This window comes from Penicillium brevicompactum (assembly GCF_028827555.1).
Source record: "Penicillium brevicompactum strain IBT 35665 chromosome Unknown utg000004l_segment0_segment0, whole genome shotgun sequence".
NCBI lineage: Eukaryota > Fungi > Ascomycota > Eurotiomycetes > Eurotiales > Aspergillaceae > Penicillium > Penicillium brevicompactum.
Window position 1 is genome coordinate 42,311 of NW_026623207.1, and position 27,411 is coordinate 69,721.

The 27,411-nt window shown below is 49.7% G+C and overlaps 7 protein-coding genes across 7 annotated transcripts; 3 read left to right on the forward strand and 4 right to left on the reverse strand.

Annotated features, from left to right (window-relative positions):
• Nucleotides 1-302: 302 nt before the first annotated feature.
• On the reverse strand, nucleotides 303-4,141 carry N7506_005582 (uncharacterized protein; the record flags this gene model as incomplete). Its single annotated transcript, XM_056954875.1, has 4 exons — nucleotides 303-1,402; nucleotides 1,561-2,727; nucleotides 2,854-3,131; nucleotides 3,285-4,141. The coding sequence occupies 4 exons, from the start codon at nucleotides 4,139-4,141 to the stop codon at nucleotides 303-305; spliced, it is 3,402 nt and encodes a 1,133-aa protein (XP_056811852.1).
• A 729-nt stretch (nucleotides 4,142-4,870) lies between these two features.
• N7506_005583 (uncharacterized protein) lies at nucleotides 4,871-10,661 on the forward strand (the record flags this gene model as incomplete). The annotated part of the gene is made up of 4 exons (XM_056954876.1): nucleotides 4,871-5,744; nucleotides 5,808-6,190; nucleotides 6,260-8,914; nucleotides 8,943-10,661. 4 exons carry the CDS (start codon nucleotides 4,871-4,873, stop codon nucleotides 10,659-10,661), a joined length of 5,631 nt encoding a protein of 1,876 aa, XP_056811853.1.
• A 1,831-nt stretch (nucleotides 10,662-12,492) lies between these two features.
• Nucleotides 12,493-13,118, forward strand: N7506_005584 (uncharacterized protein; the record flags this gene model as incomplete). The annotated part of the gene is made up of 2 exons (XM_056954877.1): nucleotides 12,493-12,756; nucleotides 12,822-13,118. The coding sequence occupies 2 exons, from the start codon at nucleotides 12,493-12,495 to the stop codon at nucleotides 13,116-13,118; spliced, it is 561 nt and encodes a 186-aa protein (XP_056811854.1).
• A 4,058-nt stretch (nucleotides 13,119-17,176) lies between these two features.
• N7506_005585 (uncharacterized protein) lies at nucleotides 17,177-19,184 on the reverse strand (the record flags this gene model as incomplete). The annotated part of the gene is given in 8 exon segments (XM_056954878.1): nucleotides 17,177-17,198; nucleotides 17,212-17,505; nucleotides 17,562-17,721; nucleotides 17,798-18,026; nucleotides 18,083-18,373; nucleotides 18,426-18,476; nucleotides 18,545-18,770; nucleotides 18,832-19,184. 8 exon segments carry the CDS (start codon nucleotides 19,182-19,184, stop codon nucleotides 17,177-17,179), a joined length of 1,626 nt encoding a protein of 541 aa, XP_056811855.1.
• A 1,069-nt stretch (nucleotides 19,185-20,253) lies between these two features.
• Nucleotides 20,254-21,249, reverse strand: N7506_005586 (uncharacterized protein; the record flags this gene model as incomplete). Its single annotated transcript, XM_056954879.1, has 1 exon — nucleotides 20,254-21,249. The coding sequence occupies one exon, from the start codon at nucleotides 21,247-21,249 to the stop codon at nucleotides 20,254-20,256; it is 996 nt and encodes a 331-aa protein (XP_056811856.1).
• A 425-nt stretch (nucleotides 21,250-21,674) lies between these two features.
• On the reverse strand, nucleotides 21,675-23,297 carry N7506_005587 (uncharacterized protein; the record flags this gene model as incomplete). Its single annotated transcript, XM_056954880.1, has 1 exon — nucleotides 21,675-23,297. One exon carries the CDS (start codon nucleotides 23,295-23,297, stop codon nucleotides 21,675-21,677), a length of 1,623 nt encoding a protein of 540 aa, XP_056811857.1.
• A 1,356-nt stretch (nucleotides 23,298-24,653) lies between these two features.
• On the forward strand, nucleotides 24,654-26,507 carry N7506_005588 (uncharacterized protein; the record flags this gene model as incomplete). Its single annotated transcript, XM_056954881.1, has 6 exons — nucleotides 24,654-25,009; nucleotides 25,071-25,296; nucleotides 25,356-25,415; nucleotides 25,468-25,758; nucleotides 25,813-26,041; nucleotides 26,098-26,507. 6 exons carry the CDS (start codon nucleotides 24,654-24,656, stop codon nucleotides 26,505-26,507), a joined length of 1,572 nt encoding a protein of 523 aa, XP_056811858.1.
• Between the last annotated feature and the right edge of the window lie 904 nt (nucleotides 26,508-27,411).

Genomic DNA, 27,411 nt, shown 5'->3' on the forward strand with positions numbered 1-27,411 from the left:
ACCTCTAAACTGTCTTTAACTTATAACCCTCATTAGAAACATGGTTATCTAATCTTAACTTTTCTATTACTAATTCCTGGATATATGTATTGCATTCGAAGGTAATGATAAATATGTTCATTGTTATAGTATCGTAATTCCTCATTGGCTGGTGGAAAATGGTGTATTTTATGTAAATTTATTGGTGACCTCACCCAGTCAAGAGAGATCAAGAACGTATATATAGTTTGGCCGTGACGGGTCACCTGTCGCTGCGGTCTTAGACCGTAGCGTCAGATAGAGCCCAAATGATCCGGGCCAAACTAGGATGGTGGAGGGGACGGTGGAGGAAGCAGTAGAGACAGTGGAGCCGGCGAGCCTGTTTGGAACTGGTGATTGAGCTTGTACAAGACAGACGTGTTCGTCGTAAAATACACCCTGAATGCATCCGAGGTCCATCTCCCGAGTAATTGGATCTGATCGTCGAGGATCCCACTATCATGCGCATGTTGAGCCGCACCTTTCCGAAAGCTGTGGCCTGAGTAGCCGTTCGCGTGTATCCCAAGTGCTTTCAGCTTAGTAGATAGGGTAGAGAGGAAGTTGTTGCGATTGAATGGTCTTCTGTGAAAGGAGAATAACGGGGCGTCGGGCGCTTTGGGGTCGAGAAGTAGTAGCCTCTGAAGCGCATCAACTGGACAAGCTCCGTCTCCTGTTTTCGCAAGGATGATCTGTGCTCCTTCGTGGCGTCGGTCCGTTTTGCTCCGCTTGAGTGTGAGTTGTACGTGGTCTAACGAGGACGAGAATCTGACGTCGGAGCGCGTTAGCTTTGTGGCTAAGAAGGTAGGACGTGTGCTGAGATCTTCTGTTTTGTAGGTAAATTCTCCGAGGCGAAGGAACCCAGCAAATGCTACCCGGCAAGCGGTTGCGAAGTTTAAGTCGTCTAGAAGGTTTGCGGTCATCTCCAAGGACTGTGACGGGAGTGTGGCTAGGCCTGCGGAGAGTTTCGTAATGGTGTCACGCGAAATTGGTTTTCTGACGCGAACTTTGGTGATTGGGTTGAGTCTTCTTGCGCCGTCTATAAGGCGTCGAAAGTGCTTGTTATCGAAGAGTTTATCCTCAAGGAAGTTGTCAATATGGTAAGCCCGGAGGGCGGCTAGGTCGGCGAGTGCAGTATCGGGCTTGACGGCCTTTTGGTTTGAATTCCCAAGGAGTCGTGAAGTTAGCCAGGAGGTTAACGACTGTGTTGAGGCTGGCCAAGCCGAGAGATTTTGTAGCGCACAGTGCTTTTCGTAATTGCGTTGAACAGAGTGGTAGACGGAACGTGTGTTAGCGCTGAGGCCGCTCCAGAGCAGTTTTAGGTGGCCTGCATTGAGCTGAGGAGCTCGCGAAGAGAACCACGCGGGCGGTTCAATACCGAGAGGTCCTGCCAGTGGGGACAAATGTTAGCAACCTCTTGACAGTTATTACGGGAGAGGGCATCTGCTAATGTGTTTTCCCCGGAAGGGAGCCAATGTGGCACGATTTGGATATCTCTCGCCGCCGCTAGGATAAGGAGGCTTTTCAGAGGTACGTTAGGCGGACCATGCAGGAAGCCTTTACTCAGTCCTGTGTAGGCTGTGGAGCTATCCGTGTGGATAACTAGAGTATGATGAAGCCAATGGTGGCTGAAGAGTAGGAAGCCTTGTAGAATGGCGTCTACTTCGGTGGTATTGATGTGCGCGTGTGCGACTTGGTGCGCGTGTGCGACTTGGTGCGCGTGTGCGACTTGGTGCGCGTGTGCGACTTGGTGCGCGTGTGCGACTTGGTGCGCGTGTGCGACTTGGTGCGCGTGTGCGTCTTGGTGCGCGTATGCGTTTTGAGCAAGGGCCAGTGAGGCAGCATTGCTTGGATGAAGCTGGTGACAATGGGCCAGCCAGCAGTCTGATATAGACTTGGATGAGAAGAAGAAGAGTCCCTGGCCTGTGTTGGAGGCATCTGTGTAGAGATGTGTGATAGAGCGGCGGCAGGGGTCAATTAAGAGTACGCCGTTGAAAAGAGACAAGGAGTCCCTCCACCATTCCAAATCATCACGTACCTCGTGGGAGATACGGCGGCGCGCGCTCCTCCCATGTGGGAAGGCGGCTTGGAAGGTGTATAGAGACTGTAGCCTTGTCCTCCCAAGCCGGACAACTCTTGAACAGAAGGCTAATGAGCCTGTGAGACGCTCTGTTTGCTTGAGGGAGAGACTCGCTGCGCTCAGGGCAGCTGCGGCGTCCAATGTGGCGCGGCACAACTTGTCTGGTGGCAGGCGAGCTTCCATTGCAATAGAGTCGATCTGGATACCTAAGACTGTCACACATGTCCCTTGCTGGTCCTTTTTGGTATTGCGGGGGATACGCAGGTAGTCGGTGACCCCGTTGTAAACCTCATTAAAGGGACCCATAGGGTCGGACAGTGAGGAGGACCGAATAATTGCGATGAAGTCGTCTAGGTAATGATTGATATAGAATATAGGAAGGAGGCATTGGAGTATCCAATGGAGAGCCTCGGCGAAGAGATTGAAGAGAAATGGGGCCGTAGCGAGGCCAAAGGGGAGGCAGCATTCGACATAAGTAGAATCGTTCCACTGGAAGGCAAGGAGATGCTGGTTATCCTCAGCAACAGGGACTATTCGGAAGGCGTCCTTGATATCCCTCTTGATGATTATGCAACCTGGGCCAGCTTGTGTGACCTGCTCGTAGATATCATCGATTGTTATGTATTCGATAGCTGACCAGGAGTCCGGTATGCCCTAGTTAAGGCCTTGTCCAGGGGGCCAGGATAGGTCATGGATGCGGCGCCATCCTCCATCGTGCTTAGGGACTAACCCCAGCGGCGAAACGAAGGAGGGCGTACAGGCCAATCTAATGCGACCGAGGTTGAGGTCCTCTGCTAGTTTGGCCGAGATCATTTCGGGTTCGTGTATGTGATGGTTGGAGGAGTGATAAAACTGCATCTTGCCCCTATATCCGATCTGGACGCCGTAGGTCAGGATGCCAGTGATAGTAGACCTGAGATCGCCTGGATAGTAGCGTGGGAGGTTGCTCCAGCCTTTTGCATATAGTGGTGACGAAGAGAACTGTAGCTTTGGGAGCTCCGGGTTGAAAACGGGGTATTGGATAGCAGTATTCGGCCTGGGCGGTTGGCCCTGCGGTATTAGGCTTGGTGATAAGGGGTTGGAGCTTTTATCGGTCTCTGCAGGGTGTTCCCTAACGGTAGGGTCCACTTGCTATGTCTTCTTACGGCAAGAGGATGCGCCATGCTGGCTTAGACCGCATGCTGTGCACTCATGACGTCTCTTGGAGCCTTCCCAGAGACATCCTGTGGTGTTGAACTTATCGCACACCTCGGTTTCATTATTTGAAGACCTAGTAGACCTTGTTTGGTGAGGTCTGGCTGAAGGTTTTGCCGGTGAGTTCGCAGGCAAAGTAAGATTGTGACGGAGATACTTTTCGCGAAATGGGGCTGTGACGAGGTTGTTCTCCGTCGATAGCTCTCCTTTATCCAGAATGTATTGGTGGAAGTTAAGGGCGAGCGGCAGTACTGCCTCTGACCACTGATATGTTTGAGCGAGATCTAGGATCTGCCTCATGAACATAAGTAGGTTGGGAACTGCCTTTGGATGTTTCTCGCCGAAGAGATGTCCTATGACGGCTAGGTATGTAAGGAAGCAGCTCGTCCATGTTTGAGGGTTGGGGCCCCAATCCTTAAGCGATGCCGCTGCTTTCCTGAAGCCTACTGTGCCTCCGGACTCGGTCATCTTGAAGACCCTGTCCTCATGATCTTGCTCGGTGACTGACTTCTCTTTGAAGCGTATGAGTTCAGTCGCCTTCAACTTCCTCTCGAAAACGCGAGTAAGAAGGGCGGCGGAGACACCCGGAAATATGTCGATGAGTGGTTTGACTTCAGGGGGTGGCTCACGGTTTTCCTCGAAATTCTCGTCACCTTGCAGGTCCACACGAGGCCTTCTGTGGCGGAGGTCTGTCTCCGCTACATCCATTTCGAGGCGCCTGGCCCTGTCTCTCTGTATCTGTCCTAGCCAACTGGCGCGGTCCGCCGCGCCCATGGTTTCCCAAATGTGGGCCGGGGGCCAAGCGGAGTCAAGTGGGGCAGGCGTGACACTGCTAGACTGGCTGAACGTCATGGTGGAGAGCGATATGGTCAAGGCTTATCGGTGTTATTGCCGCAGAGAAAGGACGTGAAAACAAAACGAGTCTTGACTGCGTGAGAGATGACGAGCTACCAGCAGAGGCGAGCAATTGACTCCCGTGAGGCAGTTGCAGGAGGGGAGAACCCCTCCGTAGGCCTGTGGGCTCTGTGCGGGCATCACGTGAGGCAACCCCAATAAAACTCCTCCCTAGATTAAGTTAACGGTGAATCCTAATCTGGCAAGAATCTTCGTCCACTTAACTCGCTTTAACCCCCTGATCACACGATTTTACCAACTAGCCTCATTTTGCAGGACTAGACTAGACGCATTGTGACATGGCACTCAGAGAGCGTCTCAAAGAAAAATTATCTGGGCCTGGAAAGCTTACGGTCCAAGGCCAAGGAAATGCTCGCACGTTCTGACTGCGTGTTTAAGTAAGCGCCATGAAGTCACCTGATGATGAATCAGAGCACCTAGCCCCTCGTTCAGCTGAGAGTCAGAAAACACACTCCGCCAAAGCGACGGACAATATATGCTATCCTAACTATGGCATCCACATCTTATTATGGAGTCAATGATGGGTTTCAAATAGGTAATAACCATGGCACAATCACGATAGAACACCATCTGTCTAAGCGACCAAAGACTTTCCACCATGAGGGTTTGCCTACCCCACGACACAATCAGTACACTGTCGCATGGATCTGCGCGCTGTACATAGAGATGGCAGCAGCACAGGCCATGCTGGATGAGTTTCATGAAGCTCTTCCTACCCATGCGGACGACAGGAATACCTATGTACTAGGAACCATCAATCGACACAATGTCGTCATTGCGTGTTTACCAGAAGGGCAGTATGGAACAAACAACGCCGCGATCGTCATGACGAACATGAAGCGGACTTTTCCAGCGATTCGCGCATGTTTAATGGTTGGGATTGGCGGTGGGGTGCCAAGCAAGGCTGATGTGCGTTTGGGTGATATTGTCGTCGGAACAAGGGTTATGCAGTGTGATCTTGGGAAAATCCTTGCAGACGGACAGCTCCAGCGAACGGCAATTCCTAGAATTCCTCATCAGTTGCTTGGTACGGCTGTGTCTACACTCCGTTCGAAACACGAACTCGGCCCCAACCGGGTCATATCTATCTTACAACAGAAACTAGAAGAACAACCCTCGTACTCTCGCCCGAATTCACCGGATCTTCTGTTCCATGCGACCTATGATCATGAATCTCTAACCGGTAGCTGTGACGGGTGCGACCACTCAAAGCTAGTCCCAAGAAGCAGACGGATGTTGGACGACGTAAGAATCCATTATGGCGCAATTGCCTCGGGGAACCAAGTCATGAGGGACGGCACAACACGGGACGGCATTGCTCGACAGCTAGATGTCATATGTTTTGAGATGGAAAGTGCTGGTCTGATGGATGTCCTCCCGTGTCTTCCAATTCGGGGAATTTGCGACTATTCAGACTCTCACAAAAGCAAACAATGGCAGAGATATGCAGCAGCAACCGCGGCCGCATACGCAAGACAATTGCTTGAGGAGTTACCCGTGACCGAATCACCTAAAAGTATTGTCTCCACGACCGATTCTTGTAAGAATGCATCCCAGCCTTAGGAACATTCTTGACTCACCACTGTTCACACCACACTTATAGATCAGTGTTTATCGCACGAAGACCGGCAGCGCTTGTTAAATTCTTTCAAGTTCGAGCAAATGGATTCCCGGAGAACGACCATCAAAGAAGAACAGAAAAAGACGTGTCGCTGGTTTCTCAATCATCCGTATTACGAAGCATGGCTTGATCCTGCCAGATTGACGCAACATCATGGCTTTCTGTGGATCAGTGGTAAGCCCGGGGCTGGAAAGTCGACAATCATGAAATTTGCATACTCCAACATGAAGGGCAAGGCCCGTCCAAAGCATGCCATCACAGCTTCCTTTTTCTTCAACGCTCGAGGGGATTACTTGGAAAAATCTATCACAGGGATGTACCGATCATTGCTACTTCAACTACTAGAAGGCTACCCTGTCCTCCAGGTTGTTTGAGACGATTCCGACCTGGTTCCCCGAGGCCAAAATGATTGCCCTTCCTTGAATGTTTTGAAGGACCTATTTTCCAATGCAGTTTGCACGCTCGGACAACGCTCGTTTACCTGCTTCGTTGACGCTCTTGATGAGTGTGATGAACAACAAGTTGTGGACATGGTGCAGTACTTTGAAGACCTGGCTGAAAAATCAACAGGCAAAGGCGTCCAATTCCGAACCTGCTTTTCGAGTCGACACTATCCATACATCTTCATACAACGGGGTCTCCGACTTACACTGGAGGATCAGTCAGGTCATGCGGAAGACTTGGCAACCTACGTCACAGACCGCCTCCTGATCAAAGAACCAACGCTTGTTGAAGAGCTGCAACCACAACTTCTCGGTAAAGCTGCTGGTGTTTTTATGTGGATCGTTTTGGTTGTCGGTATTCTGAACAAGGAGTACCGACGGGGAGGAATGGCTCTGAGAAAGAGACTCGCGGAAATACCTAGTGATCTGAGCGACCTGTTCAAGGATATCTTGAGGCGTGACAATGAAAATATGGAGGCTCTCCTGCTTTGCATCCTCTGGATTCTGTTCGCAAAGGAACCTCTGCGACCGCAGGAATTTTATCATGCTCTCTGGTCCGGGTTGTCTCTGAACAGATTAGTCGATAGCCAAATCCCAGATATCACCGTCTTCGGTACTGGTGTTGGCCTTGACAGTGTCAACAGATATGTGATTAGTTCCTCAAAGGGACTTGCCGAGACCACAAAATCTAGCCAGCCGACGGTTCAATTCATCCATGAATCTGTTCGAGACTTTCTTATCAAGGACAAAGGTCTATATGAATTGTGGCCTGAGCTTGGATTCAACTGCGAGGGCGTAGGCCATGAGAAACTGAAACAATGCTGCAGCGTCTATACTAATCACAAATTGATATGTGAATCTGTCACCAAGCTGTTGCCGGAGACTCACTCCGACGGACGGAGGGAAATCTCAAAGAACTACCCGTTTTTGGGGTATGCGATTCAGCATGTTCTTTACCATGCGAATGCTGCGGCGCATGTTCTCCCTCAAGACGAGTTTCTTTCCTCTTTTCCCATCTCTAACTGGGTTCAGACAAACAATGTTTTTGAAAAGTTCAAGTCCCACAAATACAGCAAGCATGCAAGTCTATCTTACGTCCTGGCAGATAGAGGGTGTTCTGAGCTTATTCGCTTAAGACCCAAAGAAGATCCGCAACTCCAGGTCATTGGGGAGAGATACAAGTACCCAATATTTGCCGCGTTGGCTAATGGGAGCAAAAACACCGTGGCTGCTCTTCTGAACTCAGTTTCATACATTCAAAATGGAGCCGACATTACGGAGGGCTTGAATCACAAAAAAGACTTCAAGGGGTACAAAAGTCGAACACCGCTATCTTGGGCCGCCCAGGATGGTCGGGCAGAAATTGTCAAGCTACTCCTACAGAGTGGATCGTCTGTTCATGACATGGATAGCGGGGGGCAAACACCACTTCTACGGGCCTCGGCGAATGGTCACGAGGCGGTAGCGAGGCTTCTTATTGAAAAGGGAGCTGACGTCAACGCCAGCGACAAGGATGGACAAACACCACTTCAACGGGGCTCAATGAATGGCTTCAAGGCAATAGCGGCGCTTCTTATTGACAAGGGAGCCGACATCAACGCCAGCGACAAGGATGGACGGACACCGCTTCAACGGTCCTTATCGAATGGCCACGAGGCAGTAGCAGCGCTTCTCGTTTATAAGGGAGCTGACGTCAACGCCAGCGACAAGGATAGACAAACACCGCTTCAATGGTCTTCAGCGAATGGCCACGAGGCGGTAGCGGCGCTTCTCATTGACAAGGGAGCCGATGTTAACACTGGCGATAAACATGGATGGACACCGCTTCTACGGGCCTCAGCGAATGGCCAGGAGGCGGTAGCGAGGCTTCTTATTGACAAGGGAGCTGACGTCAACGCCAGCGACAAGGATGGACAAACACCACTTCAACGGTCCTTATCGAATGGCCACGAGGCAGTAGCGGCGCTTCTCGTTGATAAGGGAGCTGACGTTAATGCCAGCGACAAGGATAGACAAACACCGCTTCAATGGTCTTCGGCGATTGGCCACGAGGCAGTAGCAAGGTTTCTTGTTGACAAGGGAGCCGACATTAACGCCAGCGACAAGGATGGACGGACACCACTTCAACGGTCCTCAGCGAATGGCCACGAGGCGGTAGCGGCGCTTCTCATTGACAAGGGAGCCGATGTTAACACTGGCGATAAACATGGATGGACACCGCTTCTACGGGCCTCAGCGAATGGCCAGGAGGCGGTAGCGAGGCTTCTTATTGAAAAGGGAGCTGACGTCAACGCCAGCGACAAGGATAGACAAACACCGCTTGAATGGTCTTCGGCGAGTGGCCATGAGGCAGTAGCAAGGCTTCTCATTGACAAGGGAGCCGATGTTAACACTGGCGACAATTATGGATGGACACCGCTTCTACGGGCCTCAGCGAATGGCCAGGAGGCGGTAGCGAGGCTTCTTATTGACAAGGGAGCCGACATCAACGCCAGCGACAAGGATGGACAAACACCGCTTCAATGGGCCTCAATGAATGGCCGCGAGGCGGTAGCGAGGCTTCTTATTGACAAGGGAGCCGACATCAACGCCAGCGACAAGGATGGACAAACACCGCTTCAGCGGGCCTCAATGAATGGCTATAAGGCAATGGCGGCGCTTCTCATCGATAAAGGGAGCCGACATCAACGCCAGCGACAAGGATGGACGAACACCGCTTCAGCGGGCCTCAATGAATGGCTATAAGGCAATGGCGGCGCTTCTCATCGATAAGGGAGCCGACATCAACGCCAGCGACAAGGATGGATGGACACCGCTTCAACGGTCCTCAGCGAATGGCCACGAGTCGGTAGCGGCGGTTCTCATCGATAAGGGAGCCGACGTCAACGGCACCGACGATTTTGGTTGGACACCGCTTCGATGCTCCTTGGCAAATGGCCACGAGGTAGTAGCGGGGCTTCTCATTGACAAGGGAGCTGACGTCAACGGCACCGACGATTTTGGTTGGACACCGCTTCTACGGGCCTCAGCGAATGGCCATGAGGCGGTAGCAAGGCTTCTTATTAACAAGGGAGCCGACATCAACGCCAGCGACAAGGATGGACGGACACCACTTCAACGGTCTTCGGCGAGTGGCCATGAGGCAGTAGCAAGGCTTCTTATTAACAAGGGAGCCGACATCAACGCCAGCGACAAGGATGGACGGACACCGCTTCTACGGGCCTCAGCGAATGGCCACGAGGCAGTAGCGAGGCTTCTTATTGAAAAGGGAGCTGACGTCGACGCTAACGACAAGGATGGATGGACACCACTTCAACGGTCCTTATCGAATGGCCGCGAGGCAATAGCGATGCGTCTTATTCACAAGGAAGCCGACGTCAACACCAGCGACAAATTTGGACAAACACCACTTCAATGGGCCTCGGCGAATGGCTACGAGGCAATAGCGGGGCTTCTTGTTGACAAGGGAGCCGAAATCAACGCCAGCGACAAGGATGGACGGACATCACTTCAACGGTCCTCAATGAATGGCCACGAAGCGGTAGCAAGCCTTCTTATCGATAAGGGAGCCGAAGTCAACGGCACCGACGATTTTGGTTGGACACCGCTTCAATGCTCCTTGGCGAATGGCCACAAGGCAGTAGCGGCACTTCTCGTTGATAAGGGAGCTGACGTCAACGCCAGCGACAAGGATAGACAAACACCGCTTCAATGGTCTTCAGCAAATGGCAACAAGGCAGTAGCAAGGCTTCTCATCGAGAAGGGAGCCGACGTCAACGCCACCGACGCTTTTGGTTGGACACCGCTTCAACGGTCCTCAGCGAATGGCCACGAGTCGGTAGTGAGGCTTCTCATTGACAAGGGAGCTGACATCAAAACCAGCGACAAAGATGGACAAACACCGCTTCAATGGTCCTCGGGGAATGGCCACGAGGCAGTAGCAGCGCTTCTCGTTGATAAGGGAGCTGACGTCAGCGCCAGCGACAAGGATAGACAAACACCGCTTCAATGGTCTTCAGCGAATGGCCACGAGGCAGTATCAAGGCTTCTCATCGAGAAGGGAGCCGACGTCAACGCCACCGACGCTTTTGGTTGGACACCGCTTCAACGGTCCTCAGCGAATGGCCACGAGGCAGTATCAAGGCTTCTCATCGAGAAGGGAGCCGACGTCAACGCCACCGACGCTTTTGGTTGGACACCGCTTCAACGGTCCTCAGCGAATGGCCACGAGTCGGTAGCGAGGCTTCTCATTTACAAGGGAGCCGACATCAACGCCAGCGACAAGGATGGACAAACACCGCTTCAATGGTCCTCGGCGAATGACCACGAGGCGGTAGCGAGGCTTCCGATGAACCAAGGTCCCCAAGATGGGCTGGAGTGGACAAGTCAGTAAATAATCCTTCCCTTGCTCACTTCTCTCCATTCCATCGTCTCAGCCTCCTGTTACTGCTCCCTCAAACTCCCTACCATTTATCTCACTGCTTGTATCTGTTCTACTCGATGCTTTACGGTCTGACATGATTGCGATAGATATGTCTGCTGGTGCATGAAGGCTCCTCGCCCCCGCTCCGTATTACTTCTTTCAACTCCCACATAGGTCCAATCTTTTCAATTGAAATGCGTTCTATGTTTTTCTAGCCAGATCTCGAACGACGAGCAAGCCAGCCATCAAATAGAATACTTTCCCTAGGTCCAGGCTATAGGCCCCCAACTGTCTGAACATCGGTTGGCTGTCTACTATTCTAAGGATGAGATGCACCTTTGAGGCGCCAAGTCTTGGGGCCACAATGCAATGTTCAACATTAGGTGACGCTCAAGATTAGACATGGAAGGAGTGGCACGGCGATTGCATGCGTATGGCAGTTTAGTGTGGCGCCTAGCCCTTGAACCGTGACAGCATCAGCTAATTCATGACATAATTCAAGACGTTGAGCCACACGCTCTCAGATCGATGAAGCTGCTCGATGCTGTCTGTCTTCAAAACTCCATATTTTTCTAGGGAGATGATCGACCACCATTCCTACACTGAGTGTTAGCGCCATTACCTTCAATCTTGAGAGTCTCGTAAATCCGCGACTTAGCCAGCCATCGAGACAAGGCCGATAGCGAATTCCCACAGACACAACCCTGAAAAAGAAGTGGAAATCCCGTATATAGTAATCTGAAAAACTGGTTTGTTCCATGATAGATTGTATTCCATTCTTTGGTGGTGCTTTCGACGGTTCCTGCACGCAAAAAGTTGACGACAGTAGATACTGAACATAAAACAGCACTAGTGAAAGTCACAAGCAGCATTCAATTACTTAACAGCGCCCAGAGCACGGGGGAGGATACTTTCATTTGGCTTCGACAATTCCAGATGGTAATTGTCTTTTAATTCATTATTAGACCATGCCTCTAGCGGCAATTGTTATAATGTAGTTAGTCGACTAAAAATATCGCACTAGCGCCTTGCTAGTGGCGCCCGAAATAAGAAACGCAACGATTAGGGTGGAAGCTGATTTCGCCTACGACTGTACAAATACGCATAGAAAATTTTGAATGGGATTCTGCGGTTTTCTGTTGGTCCCTATGGGAGAAGTACTTTAGTGATTCTTGAGACCCATGAACCAATACGTTGAAAACCTCGCCAGGTAACCCCAATTCCTTGCTTTGTTTGACCTCTCTCTCGTCTTCTTCTCTTCCTTTCCATCTCCAGAACACGATAAAAGGAACATATAATCATGTAATTTAGATACTGTTGCAGACCTGAGAAGAAAACGAGATAGAAAGATTGATTTCTCTGCGGGCAGCCTGACCAACCTGGCAGCCATGGACACAACAAATCTACACTTTACGTGATTGTTTGTCCGTTGGGGGATCTCTAGTTATACTGACACGCCTAGGCGCCGGGTGGCTTCCATGCCCATGTGGAGTTGGCCTCATGAATCCGTATCATGCGGTGAGGGCCTTTCAGGAGTAGAGCTATAAGAAGCCTTTGTCTGGTCACTTCTACGCAGCCGTCCTCATCCACTATACCTGCGCTATAGTCACAAGTACCAGTGGATAGCATGCCTGACACGATTCTGAAAGTACTCATGCTACATGGTCAGTACATGGCGCCTTCTCCCACGATGTTCTATTGAGAAGATTTTCCAGGACATGAGCAATCGGCACAGATTTTCCAGCCCAAAACCAGGTATATTCGAAAGGCATTCCACAAGTTTGCCAGTGACAGAGACATCATGTTTGAATTCCAATACCTGTCGGGCATACTGCCGGCCGACCCCGATCGGGACGAAGCAAACGACCGATGGGTCTGGGGATATGGAGATCCTAGTGAGGGTCGGATTAACGGGATAGACTTGTCAATTGAACACATCCTCAAAACACTCGATCGAGATGGTCCATTCGCGGGGATCGTTGGATTTTCGTCAGGCGCTGCTATGGCAGCAGTTATTACATCTATACTGGAGAAAAGGCAGACTCTCCATGACCCCTCTTGGAAGGTGAACGACTCTTGACTTCATTTGCCAGAGAACAACTGAACTCATTAACCATCCATGCTCTGTAGGCACAACATCCCAGTTTCAAATTTTCCGTCTGTCTGAGCGGGTTCACACTGGGACCTCTGTACCAGCAGATCTACACCCCATATATCGTGACGCCCGCTCTGCTCGCTATCGGAAGCGACGACCCAGTGGTGCTACCTGCCCAGACTCGGAGCTTGGCCGATCGATTCCAGGATGCCAGGCTGTTCGAATTCACGGGAATCCACTATATTCCACAATTCAAAGAGTTCCCGCGCTTTCATTCATCCCTCGTGTACTTCTTGGAAACTATTTTCGACACTCCAACGGTGAAGCTATAATAGCCTCTGGCAAAGACGCAGTTTGCCTTCTCGCGGGGTTAGCATCGTTTGAGCCTCGCGGGGCCATTGGCAGGCTTTGTCTATAGTTAGCAACTCTACTTCTTGGTCGATACCCTAGGGGAGGGAACTCAGAAGACTTTCATGGCCTGGGTAGAAGAACACGTAAGATTGATATTCGCAAATGTCTCATCCCTGTCGCACTCATCCGAGTCTCCCTGGCTATAATATAGCTGCTGGTAGGCCTCGCCAAAACCCGCCCACCGCCCAAACCCGCCCGCGAAAACCCAGCCCATGGGCCGGGTTGGGTCTTAGTCAGCAAACCCGTGGGCGGGTTGTCATCCGGGAAACCCAACCCAAGACCCAAATGGGTACCCGCGATTACCCAAAAAAGCAAACAAAGCTGACTGATCATTTTACACTAAGTTATGCAGTAATTTTCGATTATCTAATTGTTTCGATGGCGTAACTACTAGCTTCTGGCTGTGAATATTTGGAAAGGAACATGAAGGGCTTGAAAAAATCAAATTGGCTAATTATAAAGACTAGTATACCTCGTAACCTCGCAGTCTGCTGGAGGGCATTGTTACCCGACCAGAAGATCTCTTCTGGCTTCTATCACTCAATTGCATGATTGGAGGCGGAAGTAAATCTGCTTCGTCGTAATCAACCACGTCTTCCTCCATACTCTCTTCTTCTTGTTCAGGTTCGTGAATATGTCTGTGTATAGAGCTCCGGCCGGTCTCTACCACCGTACACTCCACTTGGTATGTCTCCTCTGGCTCAGAGTTACCCTCGAGATTCTCGCTCTCTTCAATCTCCTCATTGTCGCTGATCGGCTCTGCATCCTCTTCGATTGCCTTCAACGCTTCATCCTCTTCAAGTGCCTCTTGGCTCTCGCTCTCCAACGGTTTCTCCAGACGAATCAATTGCTGTCCCTCTAGTGTGAGCTTTTCTGAGCACATGTACATCATCAAGTCTTGAATGGTCCCTTCGTGAAGAGACCCTCGGCGATAATGACAAATGTCTCGTGCGCTATTGAAGAGCCTTTCTACACCCGCGCCGGTGGCAGGGACCGAAAGCAAGTCTCGTGCGAGCCGAGACAGCACTGGGAATTCGCGCTCGTGTTCTTTCCAATAAAGTCGCGGCGACACAGGGACATTGGCTATTCAAGGTCAGTCAGTTGTTCCAGTGTGTTGTACTGATTGCTCGTGCCTTCGCGAAGATACTGGTCCACTTCGTCATACTCTACTCCTTCATGGAAAATCGATGCACCAGGTGGCTCGAGTAGCCGATCAAGCTCTGTGCTATGCGAATTGGAAGATCGCTGGACTGTACGGAATAGCAACTCGGGGTTCTGCTGCTGATACTGTGTGAAAGATGCTCTCAAATATTCACAGTACCTTTTTGACGTATCTTCATGGCAAGTTGAGTACTCTCGATCATCAAAAGCACTCAGTTTATACTGAGGGGCAAGTAATGTTCCAGTGCCATAGAGAAAACCGTGGTCGCGGTAGGTTTTTTCGTAGTACTCTTTCAGCTTCTGCCTCGCCACAAGCAACGCGCCATACATGTCTTTCTTCCAGGGTGTTGTCTTTCTCTTCAATCTTCGATTCGACCGTTCGATATGCTCCAGTAGTTTCCTATACACAAGGAACACACTATGGATTGTGACGTCTCTGGTCTTCATCAGAGCCATGGTGAACTGAAAAAACGGTTTGGTCAAATGAACGAGGTAGTCAATTTGCCTCCATTCAACGTCGGTAACCTTGAGCTGCGAGTATTCATGATCGCAGCAGTATTTGTCGATTACATTTCTCAGCCGGCGTGCTCGGCGAAGCATCAAAAAAGTTGAATTCCAGCGTGTCTGAACGTCATGTAACGGAAAAAGCCGAGTACCACCTGATTGGAGGCATAAAAAAGCATCACGCCGTTGTGGGCTTGCGTTGACAAAGATCGCAAAGGATCGAATCTAATGCTGTCAGTGCTCTGAGTATATTGAAAAGGTGAATATCTTGGCTCACCTTTGTCAGTGTATGAGCCACGTCTCCATAATTGATCGAATCCTTCAACCCGTGCGCTTGGGTGTCGGACCAAAAGGCTCTGACTTCTTTATTCTTAGGTGCTGCCCTGATATGTCCCAGTAGCTGTTTCAGGCAAAGCTGGATCACATGAGCCATGCAGGGAACCCGGACTATTGATTCCCTGGAGCTAATAGCTCCAATAGAGAGCAGTCTCTCTTGCAAGGCGCGTATCATGGTGTCGTTGTTGGTAGCGTTATCTGTAGTAACGCTAAAAATACGATCGAGAAGTTTTCGTTCCTCCAGTAACCGGTGCAAAACATCACTAAGGTTGTTTCCTGTATGAGGACCGTGCAACGGCTCAAAGCCGAGGAGCATTTCCCTATAGTTCCAATCTTTGTCGATGAAATAAACCGTGATTGCCATGAATGCCTGCTGAAATGGACTGGTCCAACAATCTAAAGCGAGGGAAACCTTGGCATCTTCAGGCAGATCTTGTAACTGTAACTCTTGCTGGCAATTGACTGCATCCCGGAGCCGTCTTCGCAGGGTCTTCGCTGACGGGAGTTCCAATTCTTTGGGACCAGAATATAAAAGGCTGAGTAGCCTCTGAAACACCGGGTTCTCCACCGTCTGGAAAGGCAAACGAAGACACGTAATTGTCTTCAATATCTGCTCCTCGATTTGAAATGTTGTCACTCTGTGGACACTGGGTGAGTCTCTCATGGAATGGTTCTGCAAAGAATCCGAAATCAATGACTGATTAAATCCCTTTTTCTTCCCTTTACGACAAGTGTTAGACTTTTTGTGTCTACTCATGGCGCTTGTCCCATTCCCTTTATACTGTGGATGATCAAGCACAGTGAGACAAGCCTGGCAGATGACTCGAGGACGCCCAGAATCAATATCAGCAACCTGGTCAAAGTGTTTCCACACATCAGCGTGACGCGATCCGGTGGACCATTTGATCTGGGATTGGCCTTCTCCATTCAGCTTTTGGCCGTACTCTGTTTCCTTCCACCATTCAAGAAACTCTGTCTCTAGATGCGACTCGTACGCAATCCATTTCTTTCTGTGCTGAGGTCCCACACGTCGGAGTGTCGCTGGAGGTCTTCGAGTAGTTATGTCGTAGGTTTTGCGGGGTCCTGTCAAAGGCTGCGGTCCATCTTAGTATACATGTAGATAACGCCGCAACACTCAGAGGCTAGTGGAAGGGACCATTTTCTTACGGAGGATTGAATTTCAGAATCCAAGAAGCCGTCAGATGACGGCTCAATAGAGAGCAGTGGACTGAAAGGCCGATGTATTGATCGCGATGATGAGGAAGAAGACGCCATACTGAAGTAAAAGGCCACTGATATTGGAAGAAGGGGAGATTTTTTTCATCTTGAGTACTTGATTGTGGATTTTGTTTCAGTCGCGTCGTGCGTTTGGATCTATCTATTCCTGAGTTGCGTAAAAGCCGCGGGTACCCAAAACCCAACCCAACCCAACCCAACCCGCCCGGAGATGAATACGACTTTGGGAGGACACTGAGAAGGTCCAAATCACTGATTTTAAATGATCGAACTAAAGATGATATTTTTGAGCTCACTCGAAAGATTCTCAATTGATAAATTTACATAAAATCATCAATGTGGCCTGTAATCCCTTCAGTTGTGTAAAGCAGGGCGATGGGAGCAGTGTTCTACATGTAGAGAATATATATTTCCAGGTCGATGGCGTTCATTGTTTCAATGTAATATCCACTCAAAAGCGTGACAGAAATAAATGACCAAAATTACACTAGATGACTAATCAGGGTTATCCACGATTTATGCATGTTTTTGGGTATTTTGGGCAACCCGCGGGTACCCGCCAAGAACCCATGGGCGGGTTCATCAAGGCCAAAACCCGCGGTGGGTTGCCCATGGGCGGGTAAGGAAATTGAAAACCCAACCCAAACCCGCGTTTGGCGAGGTCTATTCATTGGCCGAACCGTGATCACATGACCATCCATCCCCACCAGATTCCGTGCCGCAAGTTCATTTCGCGATGTGATCAAGATCGACCCGTGGGCAGCCTGGGGCAGGAACCTCCCCAGTGGCCCTCGTTCATCGGATATATTTTCACGGAAAAAGATACCATCGTCATCCGCATTGTCTAACACCATCAGCCAGCACCCATTGCGTGCATCACACAACCACTGATACACGAGCTGGAGGATGTTCATCTTCGGGTCATCCCGTCCTGGAATCTCTGCAACAGCGGCAAAATGCTGGTAGCTCTCTTCCAACCGCGCCGCATTGCTGGCGTGGATCCAAAACACCCACGCGTCTGGTGCGAGTTCTCGCACGCGATAGGAATACTCGATAGCTGTCTGGGTTTTCCTGAATGGCATTTCTATCAGTTATTATCGAAGAGGCTTCCTTATGAGAGAGCTCACCCAACGCCGGCCAAGCCCACCAATGCCACCCGCTCATGTCGCTGACCGATTGTCCTGTGTCTTTCCTTGATGGCGCTGATGACAGCCTCACGGCCCACAAACATCGGGTCTTTCTTAAAAGGTACTGTGGAGCACGGCTGGGGCTTTTGGCGCATCTGCGCTGAAAACAATTCGCATTAGCTCGCATAAAGACCAGAGCAAGAGCTCGCAAACAGACACCGAAGCAAGTCACTCACTGAACCGAGCTGCCACCACCGATGGCGCCTCTTTTGAGAACTGCCGTAGCTTATCGAGCACCGTTCGATATCCGGCCGCGTTGCGCGTGTCGAATTTGACCACCATTGAGTGGTCTGCGTCCAGCGGCACCTTGTCCTCGACATGGTCGGGAAGCTGGAGAAGAGCCGAGTCTGCGCCAACCGTCGTCATGAAATCCCCGGTGCGTTTCCACCGTCCGCTTTCCGAATCCTATTGCGATCGTCAATACATACCATAGCTTGTTTCAGACAAAGACCAATACATACCAAGACCAACTGCTTCGTCTGCTTTGTCTCATAGAAGCTGACCACCTTACGGTCTCGGATCAGGTTCTTAAAGTCGGCCAGTTGATGAATCAAGACATCCGATTGGCTGGAAATCTGGCGTAGGAGTGTCTCTCGCGGATGGTGTCCATCGCCGCCCAACATTTGCTGGATATCGTCCATCACTAGCCCTTTATGTGGGATAGCGAAGAGGATTATGCCGTATGTGGCTCGATGCAGCGATGTGATCGCTGGGTGGTCTTCTTCTAGTGTTTGGATGGCCCTCACCAGGCACTAGAAGTTGTTGTCAGCATTTATCAGTAGCTCTGACTGACTATCATCTTACATGAGCCAGGATGATACCCCCAAAACTGTGTGCAATGAAAATTAGAGGTCTCTGCTGAAGCTTGTCACAGAATCAGCCTACACTTGCTACCAATAGAAAAGTAACACAGTGTTTCCTACCTGCTTCGTGGTCCGGACTTTCTTGATCTCCTCCATCAGCTCCCGCCCGTAGTCGAGAATCGTACTGACTCCGGGGCTCGACAGCTTGGAATTGTACCCGTAGATCATAGTGCGGCACTGCGGAAGATCTTTTGACAGAAAGTCCCGGAGCCACATCCGACCGAGATTTCCTCTTCCTTGCCATGATCCATACGCGTGTCCATCCAGTCCGGCAATGGCAATGATACTATGTGGTATGGTCAGTTAGTGTTAGTCCTCTAGGTGTAGATAACGGCACAGGTCCTTACTCGGCAATCACTGGCTTATTTTCGTCTGGCGCGTAGAGCTGGGTAAATCCAAAGAAGTGGCAGTCAAAGCTGATGTCATCATCTCCCATCTCGATCTGCCAGTCTCCGAGCGGGTTGACTCTCAGCTCAGCGAGAAACTGAGGCACCCCACCGCGGAACTGCACCAGCGCCACCCTCTGTGTGTCACTTTCATAGCATGAAGGCACGATCGTGATCTCAGCTTTGATATGCGATCTTTCGTCGTCCGCGAAGTATTCGTTGAGCGCCTCGTGTAATGCGGTCTTGAGTTCTTCATCGAGTAGTTTCCTAGACAGGCCGGTCACCCGGAAGACGTGCGACCTTTTACTAGCCATCGTGATTTATCTTCGTCAGAGGGGTACATCAGACGAGAGTGGACTTTGCGTCGCTTGTTGATGGATGATCACCTTAACCGCTGAGGCTGAATCAATGAACACGTGCGGGGTACCACGCATCCACCTCCAATCATTGCTACTATCACTTCGCAGATACCACTGTGAACCAAATGGAACTTCCTCCCATCATTGATTCATGGTGAAATAGTTCACCGCCACATATTGTATCAGTCTGCCGCTAATTACCACCTAAATGATATATCCTACCGAAGCTGAACACAATAATATTAACTTAAATTTATGTCTTGGCAAGCTCGTACAAGTCTGGCCCTGACATCACGTGCCGTAAGTTGAAACCAATCAGGCTTCTTTAGCCCCAGGCTAGCGAGGTTGGACCTAGCGCCTTCTAAGAAGGAGGCTCACTTCAGGGCAAACCGAAGAGTTTCCTGTCCCTCGGGGGATCCCGTTGACCCTGAACTCCACGTGACCTAGGTTTCCACCAATCCCTCAAAAAGGAGCATTTAAGTTAACTTAGATCTCATTAAATACTTCTGGTGAAATTTGCCCTGACAACCCACCTGGATTTGCTCGCTCGTTGACGGCCAAGTAACCTTATCACGTTTGCTTAATTTCAACCTGACTGCCCCCTCAGCTTCTGCTCGAGACCGTTCAAGTTAACACTTGCCCAACCGATAATGTTCAATCTCTCTGCTGTTCATTCAAAGGTTAAAGCACGCCCTATTTGGCATCAATTCACAATCCGCTTCCCATACTCGACCGACCCGTGGAATTTAGCAATAGATATCAAACACTCCGCGACTGTCCGAGTCTAGATCCAGAAATCAACAGAGATTAGAAACTCACGGGTTAGGAAGATTTATATTCTCCAGATATCGTTATGAGCAAGGTGCTGAAGCTTCACATGGAGGTTCAGTACGTCTCAACATTTTGTGGGATTCACGAAGTCCGTGACCGAAGAATCTATATTAGAAAATACCTCATTTAAGTCACCAGCTAAAAATAATTTAAGTACCAATCTGGCATAATATCTTATAACATATCTTGAACCCTACTCAAGTTCCTCGTTACACATGGCCCTCTGATCTTTGCTGTGATTTTTTCTCCACCGTAACCGATGAGCTATCGCAAATCTCCACTCTTTGATCACTTTGAAAAGGAAAAGGAGTACTAACATCAGCATGAGGACACCAGTCACAAATCCGATCAAAGTGCTGAGCCAGTAGCAAGCTGCAAATAACAAAGCACTCGAATATCTCTCATCGGATGTAGAGGCTGCGAGGCTGACCTGCATACAATTCAGGGCGATCGAGAAAAACGCAAATGCAGATATCAAGGGACCTTGAATTCGAGCAAAATACGCTCGATACTGATAATTCTCACGTTGGTAGTGGCTTTTGCCCAGGAGCATGGGCGCGTAATAGTTCAGCCGGGTCAATCGGATCTCTCCGTAATGATATCGTCCCGAAACTTCGTTTTCCGTGATGTCCTTCAAACGGGCGGTGAACTGGCAAAATCGATGCCACGTCACCTCTTTAGGAACCAGGCAGAGAGCCGGATCTTGTGCAATTCGTAGATCTGATTCATACTGAATCAGGTAGAAATACGTTCGCAGATACCCGAGCGCGGCCTTTCTCAGCTTCACCGCCGCACCATGTTTAGACGGATCGCTCATGAACGTATCCCAGAATACGAAGGACGTGATGTATTGGGGAAGGGGTTTAAGGAAGATTTGGTTGTCGATCCAGACGAGATGTAGCTGAGGATCCTCGGTGACGATGATCTGTCGGCCCTTCACTCGTTGTCGATGCAACGGAGAGATATTGCTGCTATCCTGCTTTGACATCCACCACAGTCTACCCGATATCGACTCGAGGTCCTCTGACCAGACTTCGCGGCGAATGAAATCAAACAACCCTTTTTCATCGCCAAGTTTGATCCGGGGATGACCTGGCAGGTAATCAAGCGATGTATCCAAATCACCGTTGAGCTGATCATCTTTGTGGAAGGGGCATGGCACCGAAGAGGTTTCTATCTGAGCTGACATTTTCTGAAGTGCCAGATTGAGAATACGCTAAAGCTCAAGACGATGCTGAATGCTGAGGAATCAATTGCGAAGATTGTTTTCCCCCACCAAACTTGTCGCTAAAAAGTGGGGTTTACGTTAGCCTTGTGAGAGTCTGCGGGAGCTCAGCCTCGTGGGAACACAACACTGCCTAACCCCTACAAGACACATGTGCAAATAGACTAGGCAACGAGAATTCTTGGTGTGATTCTACAATATTTGCCTTCAGTGGTGATCTAGGTAAATGTAGATAGCAGGCGGAAATTCAATTTGATGTATCCCTAGCTGACAATGATGTGCGAATAGGAGAAATATATAATATCCCAAAGCCGGCCTATTGAAACGATAAGCCACTTCTGGGCGATGGATTGATAGAGACACAGAAACTTCTAACGTGCTGAACGAGTCTATAAATCTAGCACTAAGCAATAATCACTCATATCCCATGCTTGAATTTCATGCTCCCCCTTGCGCTTCTCCTCCGATTTCGAAAGCAGCTTGCCCCCAGCTGTCGACCTCTTTTTCCGCGTGGATTGTTCTGTCACCGTCATGTCGCGTTTCTTCTGCGCCTCAACGATATCCTCATAGCTCATGACTTTTGCATGTCCTACGACCGTCAAGCCGCTGGATTGTCGACAGGTCTTTTCATTGTTCTGCTCAAATAGGATCCGGTTCTCCTCCAGCAACAAGGCGCGCTCTGCAAAGACCTTTTCGGTCGCGCGGCTCATGGTCTGCAGACGACGTTTGCGCACACCGTCTAGATTCTGCGTGTCCTGCTCGACCTCGCTGCGAAGCAAGGCCAAATGATCAGAGGTGTTCGGAGTGTGACAGATATTAGAGGACACGGTCGGAGGCTCCACTGGGATCGTGGTCTGTATCTCCGACCGGGACGCTTGGCACTCTCGAAGGACGCGAGACGGATCGAATGGAAAGAGGCCACTTCTGGACCAGGCCGACCGTATATTGCGGGGTGTAAATGCCACTTTTCGGGCACGATCATAAAGATACGTGAAGTGTGGCTTGCCAATAGTACTCACTCCACCTCGACATGCCTGCTCAACCTGTGCCCGGTATGCTGTTTTCAGAGGACTAAAAACACCCACATCGCACGGCTGCAGTTTGTGAGACGTATGAGAAGGGAGACGACACAGGATAATGCGGTTCGCAAAGCAGAATTTCATGACTTCCAGGGACTCATGGGTGCCGAAACCGTCGCAGATTAAGAGTCGCGGCCGACCGCCCGCTCGGTCTCGAGTCTGCGGGTCGAACACATGTTCCACCCAGTACAGACTGATTTCTGTGTTCGTATAGCCTGTTTTGGTGCAGGCAAAATGCCATCCGGGGGTGGGGTGGGTTGTCCACGAACTGCGATGGGTAGCGGCTGGCCAGATAATGAGAGGATGCAGGAACCGACCATCGGCGGAAATGCATTCAATCGCCGTGACCAGCGTCCGCTTCACCGTGGTCCCTCGATGCTTTCTCAAATCGTCTCTGCCGACGAGCACCTTGAGGGAGTTGAGAGCACTGAGAAGAACTCCCGTCTCGTCCATGTTATACACGTTCTCCAGGAGAATGGCCGGATCGGCCAGCTCTCGGCCAATGATGTCAAACCAGTGTCGGACTTTGTCTTCGATGTGCCGGCCATCTCGCTTCCAATCGATCGCTCGAAGCCGTCGCGCTTTCAACTGCGGGTGTCGTCGATAGAAGCCCTGCGGCCAATTCTTTCCCGGAAGTCGGACCTTGAGGCTAGGGTCGGTAATCTGGAAATTCGACGACCGTTGGCGCACGATAATCAGAGCGAGCGATCGTAGAAACTTAACTGGAAGAGGATAGCCGTTGTCTGCCAACCGCAACACATATTCAACCAGGGCTTGCTCTTCTTGCGGGGTGAGATACTGCTGATTGGCGGCTTTATCAGCGACCGATGGCCTGTTATTGGCTCGCCGCCACAAGGTGGACGCGGGAATCCCGGTTGATCTCGACTGAATTGCGTAAGATGTGCGCACAAGACGTTGATGGGCTGGAGACATTGTGGTTATTTTTTTTGGTCTGGTATCCTAGCAGGCATTTCCTATTTAAAATGGAACCATCTGGGCCGAGAAAGGGCAACGGAGTATGAATACAGTGAAATACGTAAATAGCACCGAGTGAATTGCAGATCACGTTATGGATGCTCAATTGGATGTATGTGAGTATTCCTGACCGGCTTTATTTGAGGTTCTTGGGGTCAAATTTCACCAGCCAGAGCCAACGATCGCATCACAATGTTGAGGATACCAAACTGCATTGAATCTACATACGACGCTTCACCGCTGAATCAACGACCGACCCGTGGAATATTGATGACCTTAGGTTTATTTCCCTGACTCAAATAATTGCTGCGAATTGAACATCCGTATTTGATCCGTACAATCCGGTCGGCAATGGTGATGATATATTTATGATATGCCCCAAAGCCCTCGTTTTGACCGTTGAACAGCAAGAAAGGATTTGAACACTGTCATTTGAACATAGTTTTCGTGTTTACAGCAATTATGAAAACCAAAACATGTATAACTCTTAAATCAACAGACTTTCAACAAGAGCATAGGCAAAGAAGCTACAACATTTGGATTCGGTCAGATAGCGCGTGCTTTAACCGTTGAACATCGAAAGAATTTGAATATTGATTGTTGAACAAGATTAAACAGTGACACATGAAAGCAAGATTGATGGTCCGAGTATGATAAAAAAGAAAAATAATTTTGGACCGTTCACCGTGCTCAAACTACAGAATAGAGCGGGCAAATTCCACCACTTGGCATTTTTCACCAGGAGCGTTTGACCAGACCTAAGTCGAACGGTTATTTTAGTGGAACCCCGCATCCTGTCCTGTTGTGAGTCACTGGTCACGTGGGAATCCGGGTCAAAGCGATCCCCCGAGGAACGGGAGATCTGCTTTCGGTTCGCCCTGGATGTTGTCTGACGTACCACAGTCGTCCCATGAGGCGCTAAGTCTAAAACGGCCAGGTAGGGGCTAAAACAAGTCTGGCTTAGTTTCAGGTTGCTGCACGTGATGTCAGGGCAAGGGGTCCGGAGGATGTCACAAACTGTTAAGTGAAGTGAAGGTTATGGTAATTAATCTAACTTAAGTAGGAGTAATAGGTTTTTGATAGCGACACACTAATAATTTGTATAGCTTAACTATTCTCAACAGCAAGAAATGATTGCATTTGGTATGCAGCAGTATCTACGAAGTGACGATTGTAGGTGGATGCGTAAACCCCGCACGTGTTGGTTGATTCAGCCTCACCGGCAGACTGAGGTGGACATCTTTCCAGCAGGGGACATCCAGTCAGCTCATATTTAATTCACAAGTATATGACCAGCCATAAAAACAAATCACGATGGCTAGTCGGAGAAAGTCGCACGTTTTTCGTGTAACGGGCCTGTCGCGAGAACGGCCCGATGGGGGTCTCGAGACCACATTGCAAGAGACAATCGACGACAACTTCGCGGACGACGAGAGATCGCATATCAAAGCTGAAATCACGATCGTCCCTTCATGCTATGAAAGTGACACAGAGAGGGCGGCGCTGGTGCAGTTCCGCGGTGGGGTGCCTCAGTTCCTCCGTGGGCTGAGAGTCAACCCGCTTGGAGACTGGCAGATCGAGATGGGAGACGACGATATCAACTTTGACTGCCACTTCTTTGGATTTACCCAGCTCTACGCGCCAGACGAAAATAAGCCTGTGATTGCCGAGTAAGGACCTGTGCCGTTATCTACTCCTAGAAGAATAACACTAACTGATCATGCCACATAGTATCATTGCGATCACCGGACTGGATGGACATGCGTATGGATCATGGCAAGGAAGAGGAAATCTCGGTCGCATGTGGCTCCGGGACTTTCTGTCAAAAGATCTTCCGCAGTGCCGCACCATGATCTACGGGTACAACTCCAAGCTATCGAGCCACGGAGTCGATACGATCCTCGATTACGGGCGGGAGCTGATGGAGGAGATCAAGAAAGTCCGGACCACGAAGCAGGTAGGAAACACTGTGTTACTTTTCTATTGGTAGCAGGTGTAGGCTGATTCTGTGACTAGCTCCAGCAGAGACCTCTAATTTTCATTGCACACAGTTTTGGGGGTATCATCCTGGCTCATGTAAGATGATAGTCAGTTAGGGTTACTGATAAATGCTGACAACAACTTCTAGTGCCTGGTGAGGGCCATCCAAACACTGGAAGAAGACCACCCGGCGATCACGTCGCTGCATCGAGCCACATACGGCATAATCCTCTTCGCTATCCCACATAAAGGGCTAGTGATGGACGATATCCAGCAAATGTTGGGCGGCGATGGACACCATCCGCGAGAGACACTCCTACGCCAGATTTCCAGCCAATCGGATGTCTTGATTCATCAACTGGCCGACTTTAAGAACCTGATCCGAGACCGTAAGGTGGTCAGCTTCTATGAGACAGAGCAGACGAAGCGGTTGGTATTAGTATGTGTTCGCCTTCATCTTAAAACAGACTACGATATACACTGACGATTGTAGGACTCGGACAGCAGACGTTGGAAACGCACTGGAGACTTTATGACGACGGTTGACGCAGACTCGGCTCTTCTTCAGCTTCCGGACCACGTAGAAGACAAGGTGCCGCTGCATGCAGATCACTCAATGATCGTCAAATTCGACACGCGCAACGCGGCCGGATATCGAACGGCGCTCGATAACCTACGGCAGTTCTCAAAAGAGGCGCCATCGGTGGTGGCGGCTCGGTTTAGTGAGTGACTTGCTCCAGGGTCTTTGTGCGAACTAATGGGAACTGTTACAGCGCAGACGCCTCAAACGCCCCAACCGCGCTCCTGCATGGATCAGCAGTGAGGAAACGGAACATTATGGACGATGATTCAGAGACCCCTACGGCGAAAAGGGCTCGTCTTCATGACTCTGCAAGTTCTTCAAACTCTGAAGAAAGTGACACGACCCACTACGAAGACGACAACATTTTCGATGATATCAGCCAAGAGAAAGTCTATAATATCAATGAACCTTCAGAAGAGAGCCATAATGGTTTCTCAGAACGTCTTATAGCTAGGGATGCAACAAGTGAAATTGGCTCATCTTTTCGTTATGGATCCCCTTCGTGGGAAGGTTCATTCTCTGAAAATGGACTCGCTGATGAATCTGACATTCTGGAACCAGACGAGTTGTCTTCGTCGGAGGAAAGCATTAGCTCAGGATGTTAGTCTCGCTATGGATTGATATCCCCCAAGGCATTTCCACAACAACAAGAATGAAAAGAGTAGTCATAAACAGAACAGAAATAATTTCCAGCCCACCTAAAGCTTAGTCTAATTAGCGAGACGCAGACATTGTATAAATCATCAAGACATGTCACGAGCTTCCCACAACGGTGTACATTTCTTTCACGTTCCTGGTACGAGCATATATACCAAAAATCAGTAGACGGCTTATTTATTCGCATACTGATTCTCAACCATGCTATCCTCAAATCGAGTGAAATCGTGACATTTTGTGGAATAAATTGCCTGATAGTTGGGGCGCAGAAAGATTTCCTAGTTAGAGTGCATGGGGATATCAGCGCATTCTCCTCTCGCAGCTGCTTTTCATTTCTACAGCTCTTTATACCCTAATAGTATGATGCGGTCTTAAAATACATCTGGACTTATCTTCCTCAAAGCTGGCCATCTCCTCGAGGAAAGGGTTATAGGGCATCTTTTCATCTATTCCGCTTCGCCGCGGCGGTATTTTTTATACATGAAGTTTACATGATGGTTCCTTTCGTGTATTTTCCTTTTATTCTATGTACCTTGCTGCTGCCAAGAATTCCACCAAGATTGGTATATCCTCACATAAAATGATTATGGTAATAGGAAAAATCAATATATACGAGAGAAGGTGCTTGGACGAGAGCATTCCGAAACATTGGCTAGTCTCAACATTCTTTAGACTTCCTAGATCAACACGTAAATCGTCAAGAGGCTTCAGAAGCTCACATGGAGACATAAATTTATACTGGTAATATCCCATGAAGCACTGTAATAACACATAGTTTGCAGCGGGCTGCGGTCTGGAAGTACTTCTAGCATTATCTTTCCTTCAAGCAGGCCATCTCTTACGTGCGGGCAG